The sequence below is a fragment of the Blennius ocellaris genome, assembly GCF_963422515.1.
Source record: "Blennius ocellaris genome assembly, chromosome: 10".
In the NCBI taxonomy this organism is placed as follows: Eukaryota; Metazoa; Chordata; class Actinopteri; order Blenniiformes; family Blenniidae; genus Blennius; species Blennius ocellaris.
The window spans coordinates 2276443-2297921 of record NC_137659.1 but is presented as its reverse complement, the minus strand read 5'-3'; the positions used below and the strand labels follow the sequence as shown (position 1 = coordinate 2297921).

Below are 21479 nucleotides of genomic sequence, written 5' to 3'. Positions count from 1 at the left end.
AACAGCTGCCAAAATGTCTCCAGAAGTGGGGTTTAATATTAATGAGGAGTTGACTGGAGCTCCATCCTGACGTTGTCATGGGTGCTTTTGATTAAAGTCACTGAGCTAATCATACAAAACAACTCCCAGAAGCACAACTCGCCGAGACTTTGGGGCCGTTGCTCCATTTTATTAACATTTCATTGACATGTAATTAGGCTCATAGCACACGGATTCTGTGTCACCCACAGAAATGACATCAGCACAAATCCAGCCTCATTATCTAATAATAACAAAGGTGCTGACGGGGGGGGGGGGTTAAAAATGTTTTAAATCGTTCACTTTGAGATATTGTGAGACAGCAGGTGCCGTAATGCTACCAAATATGTGATAATTGCCAACTTTAAAAGAAGAAAGTGCCTTAACGTTTTTTATAACACTTAGACTCTCTTCATACCAACATGAGATTGGAAATAATTCACAGCTGGTCTAGAGATGTGACGGGCAAAAGCGTTCATAAAAACTAATATTAGACATTTTTTCAACAATCAGAAGACGGTGTTTTGTTTTGTTTTTTATTAAATCAGATGTAGTTCTGACTTGTTCCGCTTCAGAAGCGGAGAGCTTTGTTTTTTTTTCTTATCAGTTATTTTTCTTAGATTTTTCATCGTCTGACTTCTGGCCTGCTATGATGAGATGTTGAGACAATGGAACGAAATACAATCAGCCGTGAAAACGTCCTCCTGCAGGCATGGGCCTTATTGGGCCAAATACATGACACGCAGCACGTGAACCCAATGGTTCGAAGTGGATTGATTTTATTGGCATTCAGTGAGTCTTGAAACGTGCGTATTTGCGTATTTCTATAGATACAATCCCTGCCCCCCGGTCGGTAGTATGGGTGGCGGCGGGATATTTGGCCAATGCTTCACAGACCTTTTTTTATTTCTTCCTCAGTTTACCTTTAAGAGAGGTCCTTTTTGGTCTCCGCCTCACCAGAAATTAGAGCGAGGCCACACACCGGTGGGCATACGTCAAGACAAAAACCCCGAGCCTTCAACCGCGCTGTGCTTGGAAGTGTTTTAATCTGGTTTTCTTTGACATGTGCAGATTGAATTCAGCGTGCTCAGGGCCGGCAAAGCCAAAGGAGGGTCCAGGCCACAGATTAAATGCCCCTGATTTTTGATATCACAGTTTAAAATAGGCCCGATTGTTCTGAAACTCCTAAAGCGCACCTTTTGCGGGTTTCCGAGATGGGAGTGAAACTAATAAAAGAAAGGCAGACCATTAGGAGGTCGGCCTTTATTCCCCCCCCACCCCTGACGTCTGCACTGCGAGATGTATGAGAATGGGAGGCCTGGTCACGTGGCGTGATGTACACACACATATAAAAAAAAAAAAAAAGCACATAAATGGGTCTGGAGAGACTGATGGGATTTTAAAAAGCTTTTAGAGGGCATTAGCCTTGGGCTCTTTCCCACTGCACCTCAATGCCAATCTCGGAGCTGAAGGAAAGATGGAGGCAGTGCGGAGGGGGGGGGGAAAAAAAATACACACCCACCGCTTCACAGCTCAAGCTAAACCCTTTCAATTACAGTCCTGAGGAAGACGGAGGAGGAGGAGGAGAAGAAGAAGAAGCAGCGTGGAGAAAGAAAAAAAAATAAAAAAATCTATCCCATCCCTCCCGCTGCAGGAGAGTGGAGCTCCCGGGAAGCCAGCGCTGCATGACCACACCTGGAGGAGGAGGAGGAGGAGGAGGAGGCCGTCGTCACACTCACCTGCATCCTGAGGGTCTCCGGACTCCGGTATCTCTGTCCCGTCCATGCTGTCCTCCTCGTCCACGACGACCCTCCCTCTAGTGCGCCCCCTGCAGGGAAACGGACACAACGGCCAATAATAAACACGAGGAGCGGAAGGGAATGAGAAATAAATATCACCCGTGTTTGCTTCTGCGGGGGAGGGGGGGGGAGGGTTTAATTAGTTCTATAGGAACAAGAGGATCAGGAGGAGGAGAAACAGATGGAAGAGGAGTAGGTGGAGGAGAAAGAGTGGGAGATGGAGGAGCAGTCATTAATTAGTTAAATATAGTCAGGAGGAGGAGGAGAGTGAGGAGGTGCAGGAGGAGAACATGGGTCATGAATAACTGAAATATAGTAAAAGGAGGAGGTGCAGAAGGGAGATGAATAGGAGTAGGTGGAGGAGGAGGAGGTGGGGGTCATGAATTAGTTAAATATAGTCACAGCTGTCGCTGATTTTTAATGGAGGCACTCAAGCCGATGGAGGGAAATCTGTGAGAAGAGGAGGAGGAGGAGAAGGAGACGGAGGAGGAGAAACTGGTGGAGGAAGATGGGGAGGTGGAGAAGGTGCGGTCATGAAATAGTTAAACATGGTCACAGCTGTCGCTGATTTTTAATGGGAGGCACTCGAGCTGCTGGACGGAAGGCGGCGAGAAGAGGACGTAGGTTGTGCGGGAGGTGGTGCAGGTGGAGGAGGCTCAAAGAGGAGGTGCAGCAGCAGGTGGGTGTACGACATGGGCTGGTTCAGTTTAAAGAAATAAACGTGGGCGGAGGAAATTCTAATATGTGAGCGATCCATGCCGGGCGTCGGGGATGGAGACGTTTACAATGTTTTAAACGGGACGAATTTTGATATTTAATTTGGTGTTCTTTACCAAAATATACTATTTTCATGAGAAAAGAAACAAACAAAAAAAACAACAACATCCAAAAAAATAAAAAAATTCTGAAAGGAAACTAATAAAATAGTGAAAAAGATTTTTTTTCTTTAATCTGAAACTATTCAAAATCATTGGTTAATTAAAAAAAACTGTAAGTAACATTAAAACAACATCAAAAACAAAACCTTATTGTAAAAGAAAAAAAAAAACACCTTGAAAATCCTAAAGTAAAATTGAAATTCAATTTAAAGCCAAAAATCTTGACAATAAATAAATAAATCCAAACTGTTTTAAACATAACCTTCAAAATAAACTCAAACTAGTTCTGGCTTGTCCTCTTGTACACCTGCAGGTTTGATTGGATGGAAAGTTACACCGCGACGTTTCTATGGCATGTTTGTATGTATTAAAAAGAAATGTTTGTTCTCTACACGGAAGGACACTATATAAATAATACTGACCATATTTTTAATTAATATATCTTTCTTACAAGCAAAGAGGAAAGACGCTTTAACCTGCTCGATGGTTCAAAGATGTGCTTGTATGTCTAGCAACGGAACAAATTCCAGATTCTCCCAAAGGCAAACGGCGCCGATCAGAACATGACCTTCTACCAATCCTGAAAGGTGGAGGGGGCCGATTAAAAAAAAAACAACCAACCCACCAAAACGACCTTTAGAAACATTTAACTCAACAGCAATAAGTTCAAATGGAAGAATTTTTCTTGGCTTCAGAAAGCTTCTTCATATCCAGATCATTTCTGACGTCTACAAAAAAAACGACTTGAAAGCGCCGGTTCTGGCAAGAACTCGCAAGAACGGGCAGGACCTTATTGCAGTCGCGTCCCAGATCAGGATATCCCTCTTCTTCATTGCATCTTCCTCCCTGTGGAGGCACTAAAATAATACTTCCTCCTCGGGAGTTTCTCTCCAGACTGCCAGTCAAATGGGATCTTCACACTATTTAAAGCGACGCAAGAAAAAATACAACCTTCCCGAAATCTCCCTCAAAATCGCACGGTCAGCAATTCAGACCCCCCCCCCCCCCACCCCCGGTTAACGTTCTCGGTATGATGTGCACACATACCCCTCGATGTCCGACCGCACGTCTGCCGGCGTCGGCGTCGTCCAATGGGAGCTTCCGTAATTGTCATGGCTACAAATTAAATAGCAACAGCGGCAGTTAGCGTGCTAAGTGGGGAGGGCAAACGGAGGCCGAGCGAGAACAGCGGGTCTCAGGGGGTAACTCTGGAGGATGGAGGGGGGAGGGGGGGGGAGGTTGGAGTGAATGGGGAGGGGTAATTTTCAGTGCCACTGGAGAGAGAAATCACAAATGGCAGGATGCCAACCCAGCTCCTCCCTCTAAATGACTTCCATGGGGAACAAAGCTAAAAAAAAAAAAAAAAAAAAAAAAAAAAAAAAAAACAGGAGTGTGACAGAGACGGGGCCTGGAGCAAACGCCGCTCCAAACATAATTACCTGCGTGTCTTAATAAGGTGGAAACGGGCAGCCGGATCACACCGAGACGCAAAACTAAACAATCATTTCATTACTGCATTAACCCATTAACTTCATCACCCTTGTTAACAGCGGATCGATTATTTTACACCGGGAAAAAAAATAAACATCTTCATCAGATGTGACAGGAAGCTGAATATGTGGAGTTTGGACATAAAGTCAAGGGGGGGGTTCACTTCTTTTGTAATAATAATAAGTATTAGGGCCCCATTTACCGTTTAATTCAATGTTTCAAACTAAAAACGCATCGTTTTTTGCATTTTTCTGTCGGAAAGGCTTCGCGGATACACGGCAACGTTCTGAAAACAATGCTTGTTTACAGAAACGTGAGAAATTATAGGGGAAGAAATGTTGTTTTCATGTCGCGCACACACGCAGAAAACAATATGCAAGAAAAATGAACTATGGGAAGTGCACAGACGTCGTATGAGCAGGTGACAAGCATCTCAGATTGTCATTACTGGTGACCGTCGACCATAAAACTACCGAGTCCCGGGAGAATATGGACTGGGAGACATGAAACTCTAGAGACCGGCGTTGTTATTATTGTCCTTCTACTCACACAAGTACACAAGAACTATTTACTACAGCCAAGGTGTGCATGCGCAGGAGCAGAGTCCCCCCCCCCCCCCGTTTCCATGGGGACGGAGCCCAAGCATTTTTAATGGCGTCGGCTTCAGGCGCTGTTGTCATGTAAATGGCCACTGAAACGCAACAAAGCTACACGTTTTCACTTGAAAACGTTGCTCCTGAAATGGGGTTTAAATCTCACAAAATAAATAAAAATAAATGGAAATAAAGTGGCTGAAAGTGTTGATTTTGTGCACACACTATTGACATATCAGATATTTAAAATATGATAATTTGCTTGTTTTTTTAAATGTCATTACAACTATTATTATTATTATTAAAAACAATAACAACAATAATAATCATAACTTGAAAAAGGGTCTTAATCTTACTGTGTTCAAATGTAATGCATAATTTTAAATATTTGTCCTTTCTAGGCAACTGAACTGAACCTTAAGTGATGTAAACTAAATAATTCAACAAATATTAATGGATTTCTTTGTAAAGCACTGTGAATTGCCTTTTGACTCGAAATAATCTCAATAGTTTCCTTTCACCAAATATTTTAAAACAGAGTTGGGCTGAGATTCTAATTTTTTTTTATTGAAATCCTGCAAATAAGTATAGTAGGTATCCTAGTGTAATAATATAGTAATGACTATTAACATGACAAAACAAGGTGCCTTTTTAATGCTCAAATATAATTGCACTTTTGGTAGACACGTAGCTATAAGCCTTTTAGCTGGTAATAATAAAAACATAAAAACGTTTTTCTTGGGTTGTCTTTTTTTTTTAATCAAAGCGATATTTTGGGTTACATTTGGCTCCACCTCATGAGTTTCTGAGGTGTGTCCATTTTCAATATGATGCAAATATAATGTATAATTTCCCCAGACTTGAACATAAATGACATGAGTGTTTCACTTTGCCACCAAAGCAGCAGAGCCACATTTCACCGTCTTCAAATCCTCGTTTGGTCCCCCCCCCCACTATACAATCAAATGTTAAAATTAATTGCATGTGAAATGTTCCCGTTTATGTTCACAACCTGATGTAAAATCATTATCTATAAATCCGAACACGCTGGATCTGCCTGTGGTGACGTCTTCGGCGGCAGGCCACACAGCCTTCAGCTGTAATTACATATAACGACGCTAACAGCATCATATTTCAGTGCACAGACAGCCAGTTATTTCACTGACAAACGCTGGAGACTCGTGCTCTACCCCATACCCTGCACAACTTACACCCCCTCCCCCCCCCCCCCCCCCCCACCCCTCTCAGTCCCACCAGAGAGAGAGAGAGCGAGAGCGAGAGAGAGAAACACAGAGAGAGGGGGGAGAAAAAAAAAAAAGAAAAGGGTGAAAATAATGCTGTGGAAAGTAGTCCCAGCCAGCAGGGTGCAGCCTGGAAAACCCGGCCTGGATGGCTGAGCTCTGAAAGCGGACTGACCAGCAGATGGAGCGTGGGCAAACCCAGTAAATTCCCACTAACCAGGTCTAGAGAACCTCCTTTGTCACAAGCAGACTCCCTTTCAACACTCAAAATAGGCCTATGTTAATGTATCAATAAAGAGAGGGAGAGCGAGAGAGAGAGAGAGGAAGAGAGAGAGAGAGAAGTATATGAGTTTAACGTTGAAAGGCTGGACTTAAACAGGCTAACCAGCGGTGCTCCTCTCTTAGCATATAGCTCTTCTGATGAGTGCTATTAGGAATTAGGGAGCGCGAAGTTGGCTGAAAGCCCACAAACCTCTGACCGCTGTGTTGGTGGAGAGGGCAGGTTTTTTACTGAATATTAACTTACTGTGGAGCTCTCTGGAGGTGCTTAGGGTCTAATTCAATGAAATGTGAGATGGGATGAATAACTGCGGTATCAATATTGAGCTAAATAACCGTGAGAATCAGCAGCCTGGGAGAGCTGCTCGAGGAAAAGGGAAGATCTCTCAGAAAAACAAACCGGAGGCGTCACAGGCGAGGCTGGCCAACACGTCTGTGTAGTAAAACCAGGCAAAGCCTGAGCCAATCAGGGGTCAGCTATTCAAGAAATACAAGTCACAGATTAACCAATAGCTGAAGGCGAGTTATCAATATGACCTGTACAAGCTCACAAGGTAGTGGAGAGATGAAATTGGCACTGGGAAGACAAACATGAGGATGACTGACCCATTGAGCCGTACGTCCTCTATTGTCACGTTAAAATATTTCGTTTTCTACAGCTCATCCATAGCCAATGCATAGTAAATAATATAACGTGCCTGTAAACGCAGCCCTCAAAGTTCCACCTGTTACAGAAATGGTTCTGTATTGTATGCTATTTTGGCCTTGTATTGGGTGATAAATACGGGATTGATAAGGTCAAAATGACCACAAACAGTACAGCCACTTCCCTGACGCAGGATCAACAGAGAGTGATCCCACTGCCCGACTACCGCCACCTATAGCTCCGATGTGGCACTGCGGAAGTCTTTCAGAGAATAAAGAAAACGTGTGCATTTGTGGAGACGACCAGCTTTTTTTGTCACCAGATAATAGTTTCAGTTTTTAAACTAAACTAAACCCATCAAGAGACGGTCAGAGTGACAAGAGTGACGGACTGAGTTCAACGACTTCTACACATTTATCTTCCGACACAAGAAACCTGAAGAAGTCTTCTGGCTTATAGTATCACGTCGTTCCACTCTGATGGTGCTCTGAGCCACTGCAGCTTACAGTCTGTCCTCAAACCAACAGGAGAAGCAGCATCGGGTCAGGAGATTTAATAGCTGATGGAAATTAATATGAAAAAGTCCTCAGTGTCAGGCAGACCCACCACTGCCACCCTCAGCACTAAAGTGGCACTGCTGAGATCTTACATACTGGACATTTAAACTGTCCAAGCCCAAGTCTGCCAGCTTGCCCAAAATATTCCTTTACCTGACAGAGGATTCACATTTCTGATACTTTATGCTGCAACAGCGGGACCATATATTTCTAATAGTTTTAATAGCAAATTGCAACAAAACCAAACAGCATGGGATCAATGAATCTTTCAGTTATTGCATCTAACAAAGCATCCCCGACTTGTAACACCAATTTATTCAGCCTGATGGTGCTGAAATCCGTCATAATGCACCTTTAAACTGTGGTATTTGCGCCGCCGATCAGCTTTCCCGTCTTGTTGGTCTGATATGTTGCAAATACAGCGATCGGCCAAATCCTCGTAGTCATTACCACCACACGAAGAAGCTCAGCACATATTTTGTGGTGACCGGGTCACGGACGCGAGGCGGCTGAAGTCTGTCCCAGGTCATCCTTCGACTTAACGCATCGTCTGGATGCTCGCAGATTAAATGATCCACTGGGAGCGAGGGGGGGGGGGGGGTATTAAGATTGATTGAGAGGGCGGACCGAGGAGGGAGTTAAGAACCTCGCAGGAATTATTTTACAGAGCAGCGGCGCTAAAGCTGCATTGTATGTTGCTATGGAAGTCACAGAGGAGCCGGGCACCTTGCGCAACGCCGAGGAAGAAATCATGGAGCTGGAAACCACTTGAAAGCTCCACACAGTGAAGAACTTTTGTGTTGGACGACTTTTCATTTCCGCCTTAAACTGGGTCACTGAAAATTTGTGGGATGAGCAGAGATGAGTATGTGGGGGTTTTTTTTGCTTTTGCTTTTGATGTTGATTTGGTGAATTGAAAGGTTGAAACACAATGACTCAGATCCACGGTGCATCCCACAAACGCATGTTGCCTTAACAAACAAGGCACCACTTATAACTGAAAGTTGATCATTACAAAACCGTTTAGGATCTTTTTTTTGAAAAAAAAAAATGGGAATGACGTCTGGTGGAAACTCACTTCTTTCTGTTCTTCACCGTGGATAAGGGCGGTGCCGGGGGCGAGATGGACGCGGCGGCATCTTTGCGCGGCCTGCCACGTGGTCGCTTGTCAGCGTGGGCAGGACTTCCTGTGGACGTGGCCCCTGCACTGCTGGAGGGCGGCGAGGGTCCCTGGTCAGAGGGCTCCACAGTGTTATCCTCTGATGACATTCTGGAAAACGAGGACAGGATGAGTACAGGTGGCGCCAAGAGTTTGAACGCTCGTCTATATTGTCCGCTTTGGACTTGCGTACGGGACCGCAGATCTGCACGCGGTTTCATTCGTACTACAATTTCAGGTTCGTGTAGGTACGCGTTCCATAAACGCAACATAACGATCCAGAAAATGTTTCCGCTTCTGGTGGCACATGCGTTCATTTCCTTTCCTTAAGTTTTTGATATTTCACGCCAGGAGTTCAGAGAAATCTGGCAGTCTTTATATTGTTCCGAATTAGTATTGTGCAGAATGGGACACCGGCGCCTCAAAGCATGCGTTGAATGTTGTTGTTGTTGTCGTTGTTCGTTGCTCTGGCGCCTGCGTCGTCGGCGAGTTCAGTCCGCGTGATGAAAAAGAATTGGAAAGCATTCCGTGAACGGCAGTGGTGTCTGGATGGACCCTCCCACACAGGGGAGGCTGAGGATATTGACGTCACACGTGGAAAGCCTTTGCTGATCGTACTTGACGTGCAATTAAAATACTTGGGTCATTTAAAAGAAGAAACGGGGCAATTGTGTCGCGGTTACCACTCTTGCCTCATAGCAGGAACATGCCCAGTTCACGTGTGGGCTCGGGGGGGGGGGGGGGGGGCTTTTAGATGTGGAGTTTGCATGTTCTCCCTGAATATGAGGACGTTTCCAGGGTTTGCTCTGCATTTAGTCGTAGCCAGCTGGGAGTAAACCCAGCCCCGATGGGAATTTGGATATAGGTTTAAGAGGCTGATGGCAAGAGGCGGCTTCACACACTGTAAAAGTCAGTATACCGCAACTAATTGGTTGAGCTTATTTAAAGAATCTATTTTTAATCCCCTCTGACACAGTGCCAACTACGCAAAGGTGAAACTGTCAACCGATGCAGATAGATTAACTTGTGTTTCCTGTCGTCATGCCAAGAACAGGCGTTTTCAGAGACCTCGCAATGATCCGACATCAGACTGTGAGAAAGTAACGTGCAGGCGATGCAGCCGGCTCGTCCACGACGGAGCTAAATGCAGGAAAAGACTGAAAGAAGCACGAGTGACACGAAGGTTCCTCGTGTGACCGCGGAAGTGAGATTACAGACGTTTGACCGGCACAGGAGGAGAAAAGGGCGAAGACAAATCAATCATTCATATTGGTAAACACTGTAATGAAAGTTTGAATGTGAAGGATTGGCATCCTGCATCGTAGTAACCTGCCCTGAATCCAAGGAGAAGAAAATGAAGAGATGTTTGGATTCATAAAAATGTGTGTCGGAGCTCACTGCCATTACTGTTATTATTATTCCTTATAAAAAAAAAGCCTGACACTTCAGGTAAATTTTCTCCAAGTATTAATTGCCATTTGCAAAGCATTCATGTGTTGAAATTAGAAGCCAGAAGTTGTGATTTGTGTTAAAGTAAGAGAGAGTTCTGGAATCAGCGGCTGTGATAATGAGCACGCTGCATATTACAGCCGCGAACGTTCCACGACTCTTCTTTGTAATTAGCTTCCAAGACGAAGATTCACCTTCTTTACCAGAGGCGGAGAACTCCAGTTCACACACTCATTTCAGTCTTTCTACTTCGTCAAACTCGTCTTTAAAGTCAAAGTCGGCGTCGTTCATTCAAAGCTTGCTGCTGCTGCTGCTGTTGTTGATGACGCAGCTTCGGTGATGCTAATTTTCTTCTATCCGGGGAAGAACAAGGAGATCTTTTGCTGCTGGAAAAGTGTCTTTACACAGAACTTCTGCTTGTCTTCCACCGAAACGTTGCTCCCGGTGTCGACTTATTTTCTCATTTTGTTCCAAGCTACATGGAGATGTTGACAATATTTCTCCACGCTGAGCGGAGGCGATGACGTTTCAACGGCTGCTTGACGACTTGCAGGAAGGCTCCGTGAATACTATTAAGGTTTTCTTGCACTTGCTCATGGCAACGCAACAAAACATGGTCTTCTCCTGGAGCAACCGATGATTTTTCAGTGTCATCAGTCCTGACCGGTCAGCAAAACGGTTAAATGTCCATCTCCTCACTGGTCTGCACCCGAAAGACGAGTCAGCGCTTTACTTATGCCCGCCACTAGTTGGGGCTAGAGAGCAGTCAGACAGTAGGATACATACACTCCCAGTTTCAACGTTGTAGTGGGACGTGAGGAGTCGTCGTCTTGCTAAACCAGTACCATTTGTCAGAAGCTGCATCTAGAAAATATAGCGAGGCAGCATGAAGGATCCATCAAGAAAGAAAGTGCATGAGCCCCAATATCTCGATGTTAACCTGTATCAAAGCACAACTTCTGCTGTTGCAATCTAGACACATCCAGGCTAGTTTGACATGTTTAAGCTCTTATCCTGCCCAGAGCAGGAAGCTAAGGCTGCCTCGACTTCACTCAGCTGAAGGTTTAAAGCGTCAGGAATGAATAAGATAGGCGGAGTCTAAACGCCGAACCATCGAGAGTTTACCCTCGGTGGGTCGAGAAAGGCTTGAGAGCACCGCGACCCAGTACTGGATAGAGTATTATATTTATTATGTATGGATGAATTGAGCCTGAATACAGGGTGCGGGGATGCTAAATGCTAAGCTACAAAAAAAACTACCACAGAGCAAAATGCCCCGTACCGTGAGTGAAGGCTTCAATGACTGTTTGATTTTGTAACGTTGACAAAGAACCTATTTACCAGGAAAATACCCCGTCATGACACATGTTCACGAAATCAACAGAAAAATCTGGAGTCTATGGATTGCTGCAGGACTGATTAAATCGATCAAAGTGAAGGCAAACAAAATGTATAGGGTATACAAAACAGTGTATCTTGTATAATCCCGAGGATCATGTTTGGGGTGCAAACGGCCTCCAATATTGAAACGCCGCTATTACGTGGGTGATGTATATATATTTATTTGACACCAAGACTGATAATCCACCTGGGGGTAAGCACCCTCGTCATCAGGTTTATGTCAAACATGCTTCTTCCCAACAGTGAGTAGTAAACCAGAGCTGAATGGAAAGCGCCCTCATATATCCCAACATTTATTTTAAAATCCTTTAGAACCATATCAAGTAAAGTTATCACTGATGTGTTGTCGTTAAAGGGTTTCCCCTGAGGTTAACCATGAGACTGTGTTTAAAGCTTTCGATCACATCTTACGGCTTTGCACTCTGGCTCACTTTAAAGTTGGAATGTGTTTTAACAATCTGATTCCTTTTATTAGAAAACAGTAAGGCAAGTACGAGAAGCACCAAGCCCCGGCAGTATTGCCCTGAAATAAATGCCAATGCCCGTTAGTTTATTTCAACCACACAGAACAACTCCCAAAAACAGGTATGGTATCATATTTTAATCATGATATTTATCACTTAAGGTCTTGTTACACTTTTACTTCATAATATATGTAGTTATTCCAAAAAAGCTTCGTCTCACGTGGTAAAATTGCTTCATGTTCAATTATAGAGAAAGTTGAACATTACATTTTATCCACTCCAAGATTATTTATAGTCGAGGCATTTGAAGTCTAACTGGTTTATCAGCTTTGTGTTTGATCAATATGAGGTGGGGTGCAGCAGGAGATATTCCTTCCCGGCGATTTGTAATCTGCATCCAACTTCTCCATGTTTTCTATCCGCTGGCCCACACCAAGAGAAAGTGAAGCCCACAACAAACCACTCCACAGCAAACAGGACCAACGCTGCCCTCCTGTTTCCTTTTACTACGCAAAGTGAAATACTGAGCTAGCATGAGAGCAGAGGAGGAATCAATTCATTAATTATAACCCAATAAAGTACTTCTGCTTGGAAGGACCAGATGTGAGTGTAAGGAGAGTATGACACGTGAACATGTCCCTTACTAATATTTGGGTTAGTCAGATGAGTGGCTGTTAACACAAGTACCCCCCCTTTGCAGACCGTCTTTTAATCCACCAAACCTTTACAGTAAGGCCAAACACCGGCAGACACGCCCACTCCCACTAACGTACAGACGAAGGAGCCTTTAAAAATAAAAGCCTCGGGCAGTTTGGAAGTCGCTCTGGACCTCTCGAAGAGCAGCAGTGTTTACGTGGCCATCTGTGAATCTCACTTTGTTCCGATTGGGTGGCAAGTTAATGTTTGAGATGATACGCATGTGATCAAGTGAAGAGGATCAATCCCATGACGCGTTGCACTGTGACATGGGTCGTTCGTGATGTGCACAAGACGCCAATCGAGCTTTACCCTGATGTGCTGAAGACAGATCTGTTGGCTACACCAATTGACCTCGATTCCCCATCTCCACGTGTCCAAATGTTGAAGTGTCCTCGAGCAAGACACCGAATCCCAAATGGCTCCCAATAGATGGACTGTGCACCTTCTATGGCAGCAGCTTCCATTGGCGTGCGAGTGTGTGCATTAAGACTGCCTAAGTAGTTGAAAAGCGCTATATAAGTGAAATCCATTTCCCCATTTGTTGCTTTTCAACTAAATGAGGTCGTTTCTTTCTTTCTTTCTTTTTTTTTGGCATACTTTATTAATTTCCTTTCTCCACATTACCCCATCCTATCTGTAGGATGCGGAGGGCAGCCGCTGCGGGGAGCCGACGGGACGGGAGTCAAGGCTCTTGCTGAGGAATCCACAGTGGATGAAACATCGCGTCCACGTGATTCAATCGTGCCGATTTCCTGATCACAAGTTCGCTTCTCTTCAGACCTTTAGGCCACCACTGCCCTTAGAAACGGAAGCACCAAAAACAAACATTCTCCATCTAGCAGATACGAGACAATCGCACGTTTTAAGGGCAGCGCCGTCTCCTGGGCGTTTTTCTTCAAAACCTCAGCTCGCTGATGACGTTGCATATCGGACACGAGCACAGAACTCTCGACAGTCGAGAAGCAATGTGATGTGGCGTTTACATGGACTCTGATCGGTTCACAAACAGTTACACCACCTCCTCTGATTCCATCAGAATGTCAGATATGGCAAATCGAATCACAGAGAAATGGTCCATGTAACTAGCAAGTGATGTACAATCCATTTCACGAAGGTCCATAGTCCTGCTTTTTTTTTTTCCATTCCCCCATGACATTTTCCCCATTTCCACATGTGATGAAGATAAAATCTTCTTTTTTTTTTTTTCCCTTCCTCCAAAGGTGTTTTGCAGACTTTGATGAGATTGCGTTCAATAAGATCAAGTGACTTGGAAATGCGGAAAATCATCGACAAGACGGCAGGGAAGGCGAGGCATCTGGGCCACACTGGGAATTACAACAACCCGACTGGAGATCCTGGACCCCCGGGGTGGGAGCCACCACATCATAAGTAAAGTGAGCTGGTTAATCAATTGCAACTTTGCGATCATTCTCTGTTTCGGTATTTCAGAGTCTGAGGTGATGCAGTGAAAACTAACAAAACAGTGTCTGAACATTTGCAGTGCAACATGGCGAAAGCACGCATCAGACACACAAAAGATTTTATTAGTCAATTTCAGTCTTGTGACCAAGCCGACATGTAGTATGATGGCACTGATGTGACAATTTCATGTGACTAACATGCATCCACAATTCCATAATGCACAGATATATAAAGCCGACTGTGTTCCAACTGTACAAACTGTGTGTACACTCGTTTTACTGAAACCACCTACAGTCATCCCAACATCAAGTCATTCATGCTTTTTTTTCCCCCGGAACATTTCGCTTCACTTCATCGTCCACAAAAGCAAAACCAGTTACAGTATGCAAACATATTCGCTTTTCCTTCAGGTGAGTCTTCAGGCACAGATGATGGTTATTGGATAAAACAAAAACAAATCCCAACCGAATCGCTTTCAAACTCATTCAGGGGAGGGGGAAAAAAAAAAGAGGAACATCAGACGACATTAGGACTAAACTGACAGATCAGGCACAAAGTCTACTTGGTGAGTTACATCAGGAAAACGGCTCAATAGGTTTGTGCGCCACGATGGACAGATTCTGTCATGTTTGCAATCCACAAAGTGTACCAACATCTGCAATGTCAGAGAAGTTTGGTAGTTGAACCGTTATGAGGTGTTTTAGTGTCAGTGACCCAGAAGAGGGCTCATTTTTATAGACAGAAGCTACAGAGCAAACCACAGCCAAACTTCAGGCCGTATGGTGTCAGATTTAAATGCTCTTTAACAGCACGTTTTATTACTGATTTTAATGGTGCTTTCACACTCTATTAGTGCAGACCAAAAAGTACATTTGATACACTGGAGTTGGGATGGTTTTAAAACTCTGCGCACGCCGAATGAGTTTCCAATCGCTGTTATTTAATGCAGTTCCTTCAACCACATTATTATTTTCTGTGCGTTTTGTTTTAAAGAAAATAATAATAATAATAATAATTGTGCACCGATATAATCCACTCTCAAAACTCATTTATGTCGACCTAAAATAAACTGTGTGTGGCTCTGAATTCTGATGGCGGGCCAAAAACTCATGAGATCGCAGTCTGAGCCAAAGTGTAAAAAGACATTAATTACAGCTAACTCTCACTGATCGTCCATTTTCACAGGCTCGCATTCGAGTTACTGACTCACGTCGATTAGCATTAAAGCTGCTAATTCATTTGACTCGTTAGCATTAGAGCCGCTAACTCGCCTCAATTATTCAGTTCCCAACGTCACACTCGCAACGGTGGGAAGTTCCCAGTTTGACAACATTCAAATCTATTTCCCCCCCACTTGCAAGAGGTTCCCATTTCCCAGTTAGTCATAGGTGGGGTCAAAAAAACAAAACAACCTAAAACAACATTTCTAATTTTGGTGAAGATGGCGTTGGGCTTCATTTTACTACAAAAAATTAAAAGAGGATTATATTATTGAAGCCATGAATAGTTGGGTGTGACGTGTGTATAAACAGTAGTATAACATGGGGAAGCTAATGGGACGACAATGTAATGGTTCTTTTCTGGAACTGGGAAAATACCAATTGCAAAATGTGTATTGCCAAGTTGCGATTGTTCACATTAAAATCAAGAAGCACATAAAAGTGCAGATAAACGGACCAATAAACATTTCCACCAGCACAATAAGTCGACCACCGGTAGTGTCACTGGTATTGAAAGACAGAAATAGTCATTTTTTTAGCAAACTTTTGAAGTTACACAGGTGAAGCTTGACTATTTTCCTTTTTTTATGACGTTTGTCAATCCGACTATGCTTTTTCTTGTAGAATTTGACGAAGGCTATCAAATTATCTATCTGGGGCTTTCAGAAACTTCCTACTATACGTGTGGAAAAATATCAAACTGGGATTAGGTCTTTTCCCCACTTCCGAGGCAACCTCCTCTATTTTTAATAGAAATTGTGACAAAATGGATCATAAAATTGGACAAAAACGGAAATAAAATCCAGAAACATACATCAAATCTACAAATTAATAAATACATCCCTTAAAAAATGTTTATGGGGTGGAGGTTTTATCGTCACATTCACACCCTGGCATGAAGAGATGGAAAGATTAATTCAGACGACTAAAATAACACTATTCTTAAATTAAGTGGTGACACGGTTTGACATTTTCAGGAACATCCGGTCGCACTTTTAGCAAGTAAGCCGCATGTGACCTACAATGACACAGCTTTGTTGACATGTCCCATATGTTTCCGCCACATGAATTTAAATACACGTTTTGAGGGAAGCCTTGCCTCACTGGAATTTGCCACCGACTTCAAGGAGAGTTGGCAATGATATTAGTGATTTATGAGCATATCTGCATCCAGGTAAAAGACATTTCTCATTTGAGTGGTGACATCAGCCGCTAATTTCAGTCGCCATCAGTCTTAAATTAAGCAATTACACAGAATTATTGTAAACCCCATTGACAGAAAGTCTACATGGTAACACACTCCCCCATCTTAAACCCAATGGAACCACTCCACATTCATCTTTTCTCTCACCAAATCTGTCAGCGACTCCTCGGTGAGTTGGGTCAGAGGTGTTCTATAAACCGATTCATAAATCTAGTGGGACCAGAAATTAATAATCATGAACATACTCGTATAGGTAGCAACAACAAAAAATTTGAAACTGGTTTTATATATATGCAATCTCAATCGGCATGAAATCAAATACAAGCTGGATCGACGCCAATGAATGACATTTTTCTGTCATGAGAGTTTTGCAAGAGTTGTTCCTCTCGTTTCTTTCTTTCTTTCTTTTTTTTTTGCAACATTTATCTCATCCGTCATTTTCCTCCACGTCAGTAGGATGAGGGGAGTTTCAGAGGTGGGTTTGCAGCCTGGTGAATAGCCGAGTCGTCACATTTCATTAGTATAATAGCAAACCGATCGTCTCGGCTGTGTCGTGACACCAACAGACATTTCCTGGCACATTTAGTTTAGTATGATTCTCATAAATGTATTTATGGTCGACTGCTTGGCTGGGTGGAGGAAGTAATGGGACTACAGGTTCAAATCCATCAAAGCGTAACTAAAATAACACTATTTGTCATTAACTGGTGGCACCATTGGTCTCAGTGTCCACAATCATTGCCCTGCCTCAATGCAATCCCATATAATGTGAAACCCACATGTTGCGTAGAGCACACCTCCACTATAAATAGATGCATTTACGATGAGTTGTTGAGACAAATTCTTTAACAAGGTTTATTGATATACTTTAAGTCTGTTGGGTAAAAAAAAAAAAAAAAAGAATGTTTTAAATGTGGCTTAGCCAACTGGAGAAGGCAACAGGAAGTTGGATTTAGGACGTTAAAGCCCTAGTCACAAAACGTTCAAGTGAAAAGGGTAAACCATCATTGTGTTTTAGGTTTTTACACAGCAACAGTGCTCTGAACCACTAAGAATTTAACTTTTCGAAAACTGCTCCCAAAGTGGAACTATTCAACAGCAATTCTCCATCAAAGTGGGGGAAAAAAACACGCATTTTTTGAAAGGCTGTAACTACGCATGCGCACTGCGTCCGTACTAAATAGTTCAACTGCACATGTAGATGGACAACAACGACAATGGTGGCCTCCAGAGTGGCATGACTCAAAAAACAACAACAACAACAACAGCCTGGAATGCCAACTACATAATTTTCAGCATTTTTGCATTTTCGTGTAAACGGGCATAATTTTCAAAATGTTGCAATGAAAATGGAAAAAAAAAAAAGAAAGATGCATATTCACTTGAACCATTGTGCAAATGATATAAAAGATATAAATAAACCGCTAATCTTACTGGTCTATGTGGCGACGCCATCACACATTTTCAGGTCCCATTTACACGACACTGTTCCAAGTGACACCTCCTCCTTCACGTCGCAAAAGTTCTCAAAATGATCTCTGGCAGAAATGCTAAAAACGTTGTCGTTAGCATGCCGGGCCAAGAGGTGGCGCTGTTGATTGTTTTTGTCATGAAACCACACACACACACACATCTGTGCAGAGAACAACGCACTATAAACATTGGCACAATTGAGAAGTAGCCAATATTTGTATGGACAGATAAGAAATTGGATATTATTCGACGTGAATCTCAGTCTCTGTGGGTCAGGAGCCTGTTTGAAAAGGGGTTGTCGCTACTATGAGCACTGGTGTGTAAACAAACACCCAAAATGCGACAAAATGTTTACATTTTGACCTGTCGTCGTGGAAACAGGGGCTTGGTCTGATATTTTACAAATGGCATAAACAAATGTTAATTAAATGACATGAAACAATGATATGCAACGGACATGTTTGAGCTGAGGTACAACGTGGTAAAGGACTACAAATTCAGTTTCATTAAACTAAAAGAGTACAGTCGTCTTTGCGTTGACATGATTTGGTATTTCCAGGCATGGCTGAGTCCAAATTTATTTATTTTTTATTATAAATTTGACAAACGCATGCAACCGTCTGCAGTTTGCAGGGCGCTAGAGCCAACACCAGCTAGCGACGGGCGAGGGGCAGGATACACCCTGAACAGGTCACCAGTCCATCACAGGACAAATGCAGAGAGGGACACACTCTAAACTGTGCATGCATGTTTTGGGGGATCACTCTTCGTCTGGTCTCTACCCTCGGACCCGTTCGGCATGGGTGGCTACCCGGAGCGTTACCCTCCAGCCGACATGGTTCTAAGGGGTCCTAAAGACACCAAATGTATCTCACTATGATTTTTAATGCGACAACCCACATTTAATACAAGTCCTTTCCCTTAAGCGATTTGGTGTTTGTATGAGTGGGATTAAAAAGGTAAATGAGTCATCGTGGTGACCCCATTGGACGGTTTCGATCACACCCTAGTCTCACTAACTTTATGCTAATAAATTGCACGAAAAAAAATCCCTTTGCTGACCCATTGGATTCCCTCATGACTTTTTTTTTTTAATTCAGAATTCCCATTAAAGCCCCCCCCCCCCCCCCCAAGAGAGGTGCACCAGGGGTGTTTTCTAAGCAGACCTGCAGCCGGCTTCGACCTGAGGGGGCTACGGGTCTAAAAAAAACGTCGACTCCCGGGGCTATCCGAGGTTAGGATCCAGGCGAGTCACGACCACCACGGGGCCCGAGAGGAAACACGCTCGCTGGGCTTTTGTTACCTCCAGCCTGGGCAACAAAGCACAGCTAACAGGGTGTTAGCCTGTTGTTGTTCCAACCTGCGACCACACGCACGGAGAACGAGACCCCGGCATCGTCTGGAAAGGTGAGGGGGGGGGGGGCACACACACCTGCGAGACACGAGGAGGGGGCGAAGCCCCCCCACTCACTTTGTGGCGGAGGTTTTTTAAAACCACAACGACAACTTTGAAGGAGCAAACAGGTTCTCCGGTGCCTGCAGTTGCGAGTTGGTCAACATCAACCCCCCCCCTTTGCTAAAAAGATGAGTATTTTACAAGTTTATAAGAAATAATAGGCCGACTGTCGGCGAATTAAGAGGTTGTCCCGGTGCGGGAACACAAAGGTTCGGTCGACCTCAATGAAAACGGCCCCATGATTAAAAAAAAAAAAAAAGAAAAAGAAAAAAGAAGTGAAAACGATACGTTACACAACGAGGCAGGCTTCGGTCCCCACCGACCCACCGTTAGCGGTGTGCGGCCGTGAGAGGAGGCAGCCGGAGCCGCGGGGTGGGGGGTGCATGTGTGTGTGTCTTAACTTCAAACGTTTGGCTTGAATTTGGAGAGAATTTTTTTTTTTAAAGAAAGAAAGAAAGAAAGAAAACTGCTTTATGGCACTGTTTCGCTCCGGTGAATAGTCTTGAGTCACGAAAGCCAAGGCGGCGACAACCCACCCCCCCCCTCCACACACCCCCCTCCCCCCCCTCCAACATCAGACCGGAGGAGGAGGAGGAGGAGGAAGGCTGTGCTGGCTCACTTTAACCAGCGAGGAGAAGAAAAAAAAATACACCAATTCACAATAAAAAAAAAAATAAATTGAAAAAAAAAAAAAAAAAAAAAACTGCTCAGAAATGGAAAATCAACGCGGTTGTTTTTTAGCTCACCTTCCAGCCCTATGAGCGGCGTGTTATCCTCTTCATGTCCGAGGGACTGGGGGATGAAACGTCGCACTTTTATCACCCGGCTAAAGCTAGCGCGGCTAGCGGGGCTAGCTTAGCCTCTCTCCGGCGAAGCGGCGCCGCGGCTTGTCCTCACGAGCGCTCCGCACACATCACGATAATCCGGCGTCGCTTTCTTATTCCCAACTTTGCCCATTTGACGGAGGCGCCGACGATGTAAATCCAAGCCGGGAACCGCCGCTCTTGGCTTCTCGCGTTCAGCGGAGAGGAGAAGGAGGTGGTGGAGGTTGAGGAGGAGGAGGAGGAGGTGGTGGTGGTGGAGGAGGAGGTGGAGGAGGAGGAGAGGGAGGGAGGGGGGGGGATCACTTTCCTTTCTCCGATGACAGCTGTCGTCGCACGAGTTCGGGCTGGACGCGGCTAGTTGGCGTTAGCCACCCAACAATTCCACCATTGAACAAACCGAAGCGGCGGGGAAGGGGATCCGGGCAACAGCGGGGGGAAACGGGTCTCCGAAAAGGAGGCTCCTCCGGTCGGGGTGAGGGAGGGTGGCGGCGGCGGCGGCGGTGGTTGTTGTGGCGGGGGTGGTGGTGGGGGTGTGCGGGGAGCCGGGAGCCGACCCGCGGAGGGGCTGCTTCAAGCTTCCTTCGGCTGCGACAAGCTGCGGGACCGAGCGGCCAGCGAGCGAGACTCCGAGCCGGCCTGCCACGCAGCAACGACCGCCTCCAGAGCGCACGGAGACGAACCCACCCGCAGCCCTTCGAAGAACGGCATCCACGCCAGGCCACGCCGAGCCCCGCGGCCGCAACGAACGGCAGCGGAATATGACCCCCCCAAAAAAAATAAATTAAGTTGAAGATGACGCTTCTGTGTACTCCGTAACGGTGGCCATATCTAATGATAAGTGGCACCGCAGCGCAGCCCCCTCCAGGCTCCTCAAAAAGTAGACCCACCTCCTCCTAGCGCAACTATCGGCGCGCAAAACTGCCCGGATCGGCGCGGCGGGTCCGCAAAGGGAGGTGTACGCGTTAGTGGCAAATGTTTTTTAAAAAAACAACCTCACCTTCTTCGGCGTGTTAGTAGGGCGCCCCTCAAATCATTTTACAATTTCTTCAAAATACTCTCTGACCCTGCGGAGGGATACGGGCATTTAGTAAATAAAATAATGGCCAGGGTCGGGCGGAAAAGCCGGATCCCGGAGTGCAGCGGGGTCTGGAGCGGGACTGCGAGGCCGTTGTTGCTCCGGGCTGCTCATGCAAATCTTGGCAAACA

At 44.8% G+C, this 21479-nt stretch overlaps 1 protein-coding gene across 1 annotated transcript in view; it reads right to left on the bottom strand.

Moving 5' to 3' along the window:
• Window positions 1–20463, bottom strand: part of kmt2cb (lysine (K)-specific methyltransferase 2Cb) — an 81999-nt gene extending 61536 nt beyond the window's left edge. Inside the window, exons 1-3 of the mRNA XM_080503754.1 lie at window positions 20196–20463; window positions 8581–8772; window positions 1758–1846 (exon numbers count right to left, since the gene is read on the bottom strand). Coding sequence (XP_080359880.1) covers window positions 1758–1846; window positions 8581–8771 — 280 coding nt within the window. The 5' untranslated portion in view covers window position 8772; window positions 20196–20463. The remainder of the gene's footprint in view (window positions 1–1757; window positions 1847–8580; window positions 8773–20195) is intronic.
• Window positions 20464–21479: the final 1016 nt, after the last annotated feature.